This window comes from Triticum aestivum, chromosome 4D (genome assembly GCF_018294505.1).
Source record: "Triticum aestivum cultivar Chinese Spring chromosome 4D, IWGSC CS RefSeq v2.1, whole genome shotgun sequence".
NCBI classification, from domain to species: domain Eukaryota; kingdom Viridiplantae; phylum Streptophyta; class Magnoliopsida; order Poales; family Poaceae; genus Triticum; species Triticum aestivum.
The window spans coordinates 97,918,768-97,923,434 of record NC_057805.1 but is presented as its reverse complement, the minus strand read 5'-3'; the positions used below and the strand labels follow the sequence as shown (position 1 = coordinate 97,923,434).

The following is a 4,667-nucleotide window of genomic DNA, read 5'->3' as shown; positions in this document are numbered from 1 at the left end:
ACTCATTAGAAGACCATGTTCATGGTATTTTAGCACTTCCAGAACCCTCATTAAACTCATAAGACTTGACGATTGAGGGTAATATTTTGTATTGTGTTCTTGTCCACCTAACACTTTCTCTGTTGCTCCGGAGCTGCATGTACACATACTATTTGTGCTTGAAAAAAATCATGTCCACAAACACTGTGTATAAACTAAATGCATGTGGGGAGAATTTGTGACTTATCGGTTGTGAAAATGCATAAATCTGTTTTATTTACTTGATTGTACACGTAGCTTGCTAGTAGCATGTGGGGCATGGTTGTGTCAAAGGAGACAATTAATAAGACAAACTGGCAGTTAGTTGGGAGAAATAAAGTTGACTTCAACTCTAGAGTCTAAGCTCTAGAAGATCTAGGTCGATGACTAATATTATATGCATGGAAGATAGATATAATCTCTCTGTTTTTAGTTACTATACGAATTAGCTTTTTCTCAAGTCTAATTTGCCGAAGTAAATCTTCTATAGATTTGGGGATCCGCATTGAGAAACACATATTCGGGTACAAAGTATCAGATTGGTCATAACCTGAGTTCCAATTTGATTGATGCCTGACTTTCTTAACAGACTGGGAATGAATTAGTCACTTTTAGCAATTGAGCTCCTTTCTATTTCTTAAAACTAGATGACTTCGCACATTGTTGTGGAAATATTTTGCAATATATTTCAATGATATTTGATTGTATGAAACATTATATTTGGAGTAATATTTTATTGTGTTTCATTATTGTATAGTTGTAACATATTTGTAAAATATAAAGAGCATAATAGAATAATAGAATGGAATTGCCATGCATGTTGACATGGACCTTTTCCTATGCATGATTATAGTAATAATATGAGAACTATAACTAAAAATAAATATATTTTCTAATGCTTATTGTATAGTTCTAAAATATTTATTAAATATAAATAGCCCAATGAAATAAAAATTAATGCATGTTTGCCTGTTGAGTTGGGTTTTCTCCTATGCATGATTGTATTTTGAGGTGGGCACTTTCCCATGCATGTTGCTTGCTAAGATGACATGCTTGCATGTTAAGAGAAATGGGTTAGTGGAAGCTAGATATTTAAATATAGAAGATAATTAAATGGACATTCCCAACTGCCTATGTACATGAAGACTGAGAAGTTACTGGAGGTCATAAGATGAAGAGAGTTCTCCTTCTTCGGCCAGTGCATAGTTCAATGGACTGGGTAGTTAACTTTTCTCACATTTTGGTGTCTTTGATGCCAATGGATGACAAAAAGTGTATAGTGTGTGTTACAAGACTTGCGTCTTTACTTATAATCTCGTGTATGTCTTGTAAACTCTATTCTTTGTTCGATATCATGCTTAAACTCTGCTGCATATCATACTTTATTCGTTGGTGTCATGTTCTACATGATCTGTGCCAAGTGTTTTTATTTTCCAAGTGATATCTTTATAAGTGGCGGGCGGAGGGAGGGGAACCCATGGGTTCTTTGTCGGTAGTGTGTGGTGGGGACTTTATCAGAGTTGATCATAACTTGAGTTCCAAGCATATGGGATTTGATCTTTAGCCCCTCTTTACTTAATAATTTGAGTATTTGCCACTCCATACATTGAAATTGTTGATTTGTCATATCTCACTTTGCTCTTTGTTCTTTTGCCTGTGCATCCATGTTCAATTCTTCCATGAACATGCCACAAAAGGGCAGTATTGTAATATATTTTAACATTTTAGCCTTAAAAGAAAAGGAAACAAACGAGTTTAAGTGAAAAGGGGCAAATCAAGCATGGTAACAACATCGGATTGTTGCTGCGGAAAGGGGAGAACAATCTTAGTTGACCCTCCTACAGTTCATCCTAATTTGTCCGTTCGACCCCGTCAGCGGCGTGATGTCCCCCATCTTGATCATTCCCTCCACAAAGTCCTTGAAGAAGGCACTCTGGCTACCGACATACTCCCGGACCAGCGTGTCGGCAGCGCCACCATTGAAGAGCTCCTGGTCTGAGTGCAGGAGGCCCCTCTTCTGGACGAGGTTTTTGTAGTATTCGTTCTCGAAGACCGTGGGGGTTTGCAGGTCTAGCGGTGCCAGGTTGTTGTCGCCTGAGCCGGTAGCACGAGGGCAGCCTGACTGGCGGCTCCTGGCGAAGCCGGCGTCGATGTTTGTGTCGTTGTAGATGTGGTCCCGGAAGTTTGTGCAGCGTGCTAGGCCGATTGTGTGGGCTCCTGGAACACAAGTTATACCGTCAGCTCAAGTTATACCTATTTTCCAGCTACTCTTTTTGTCATTCCATCGGTAGGAACCATTGACCAACTTTCCTAATTAGTACTACATGTTTAAGTGACCAAGGAACAATTTTTTTGACGTTGTCCAGTCTTACAAATTAAGCGGACATACCAAAGGTTAGGTCAGTGGTAATTAGTCATCGATCAACTTTGTAACTCATCACCTGTAAAGTAGTAATATATTTGTTTAATCCCGAGAAATTGTCTTATGTAGAATTTTTGAGCAGCTTAGGAGTCAAAATGTGGCTATGAGTCCCGTTGGTTGATACCAGCTGTTTTGCGGCTAAAAAGCTACCGACTCCATTGAGGAATTAACAGTCCATTGAGGAATTAACAGTCTGAGAAAGTAGTACAGAATTTTAACTTGCTTCTTCAGCAAAGGAAAATATTACTTGGCTATGACAAATTATGTTGCTTCGGCGTGCAAACTACTCCCTCCCTCTCGCATTAATTATCGCTCAAACAGATGTATCTAGCAAAATACGTTAAGATACATCCGTTTCAGTGACAATTAATATGGGACAGAGGAAGTACAAAATTATACTACCTGAGAGTGCCTAATTATTTATATGAAAATAAAGTACGTAGAAGAAGGTTGATGGAAGATGTCAGTGGTTGATTTGGGATTATGTATCGATGTACGTACGGTTTATTTTGCATGTATATGTACGTACCTGAGAGTGCGACCATGTCTTTCTGGGAGAGCCCCTGCGCGGCGAAGAGGGACGTAAGGTTGGCGAGCCCCGACGTCGGCGGCGGGATGTTGTTCTCGGCGCCGTTGAAGCTCGCCGTGGTCGAGTCTCTCCGCCCCATCTTCACCTCCCAGCTCGGGCCACCCAGCTACACGTACACAACGCATGTCAGATGTCACAGTAGTACGTGTTAGACTTTGTTGAAGGGTACGTACAGTACTAACTACCTAAGCATGACTATGAATGTATGGATACTTACGAAGACAACGCTCTCCTCGGCGGCGATGGCGAGGATGTCGGCGCACGAGACGACGCCGGGACAACACCCCTCGACGGCCGCCTTGACGGCGTCGATTACCTCGAACCCCCTGGCGGAGTTCTTGTTGGGCGTGGCGTTCTTCTCGCCGCGCAGGCCCGGCGCGTCGTCCAGCAGCAGCGAGGCGTCGCAGCCCTGGACGAAGCAGTCGTGGAAGAAGAGGCGGACGATGGAGGCGCCCACGCGGCGCTCCCTGGCGATGGCCGGGTGCAGCGCCGAGCGCACGGCTTTGAGCATGCCCGGGCAGGAGCGGGAGTAGAAGCCCGACGACAGCTGCGCCGAGGCTCCTCCGCTGGCGATGGCGACCAGCGCGAGGATGAGCGAGAGGACAGCAATGGCGCGCGCTGCCATGATCGGTCTATTCTAGTCAGCTAGATAGTGCCTTGAGAGAGCTTGTTTGCTGGATGTGGTGGAGGAACGCGGGGCGGCCGGTATTTATAGGAAGAAAAGGCTAAGCTCACGCCGGTGGCCATGATTATTCTAGCTACTAGTCTGCCATCATATACTATTAGATTGCATCATCATGCCCCCATCGTCTTCACCAACTCCGGTGGACTTTGAGCGTTGATCCAAACGGGCGCGGCGCTTTGGAATTACGCGTTTCACACCAGATGCATATGTAACGTAGCTCGTGAAAAATGTACAGTTTTGGTAGAAAAAGCTGCATGCCGACACTGTGCCATCGACACGGTTAAGTAAGAGTCATGGCAATCATGCTTGCATACATGTGCAAGCATGTCTCCGTCTCCTCATGTTTCTTTCCTGTGCTACGGACGGTGTTTGCTAGCTTACTACTCTACATAGTTCTCTGGGTCAAATTTAATCAAGAAAATCATCAGCGTGCTAATGTAACACTCGCATGGACTTTAAGGCGACACTTTGGCACAGGAAGAGTACATTAACACGCTTATGATTTTCTTAATTATTTTTTGCATCACTGTTTCCGTATCCAACAAATGTCAAGGTTAGCCTACCTACTGCCTGCCGGTACATGATCATGAACGAGATGATGATCCGACTATCTTGCCTGCTGATTTTTCTCATAATGGTTTTTTCAAGTTTCGGGGACATACAGACGTCTGACCGGGTCTCCGGCGGTACTATTTGGCCCATGCTCATCCTTAGAAACTGGAGGCATGCATGGTGGTCATGGTCAAAACATTTATATATCTATATCAAGCATGGACAATTCAACCTGAATTCCTCTCCTCAAGGTAGCATATACATACGTGCATCAGCAAATTCTATAGCATGGCCCTGTACGTAGAGTAGGTCCGTATGTGAAAAAGATCTATCCCCTGACCGTATAGTACCGCATATTACTCTTACCTTCTTCACTTTTTACTGAAGAATTAGGAGAAGTC

At 43.6% G+C, this 4,667-nt stretch overlaps 1 protein-coding gene across 1 annotated transcript; it reads right to left on the bottom strand.

Annotated features, from left to right (window-relative positions):
- Positions 1 to 1,633: 1,633 nt before the first annotated feature.
- Positions 1,634 to 3,722, bottom strand: LOC123096472 (peroxidase 4). The gene is made up of 3 exons (XM_044518216.1): positions 3,247 to 3,722; positions 2,970 to 3,135; positions 1,634 to 2,235 (listed from the first exon to the last, which is right to left on the bottom strand). Exons 1-3 carry the CDS (start codon positions 3,652 to 3,654, stop codon positions 1,844 to 1,846), a joined length of 966 nt encoding a protein of 321 aa, XP_044374151.1. The 5' UTR covers positions 3,655 to 3,722; the 3' UTR covers positions 1,634 to 1,843.
- Between the last annotated feature and the right edge of the window lie 945 nt (positions 3,723 to 4,667).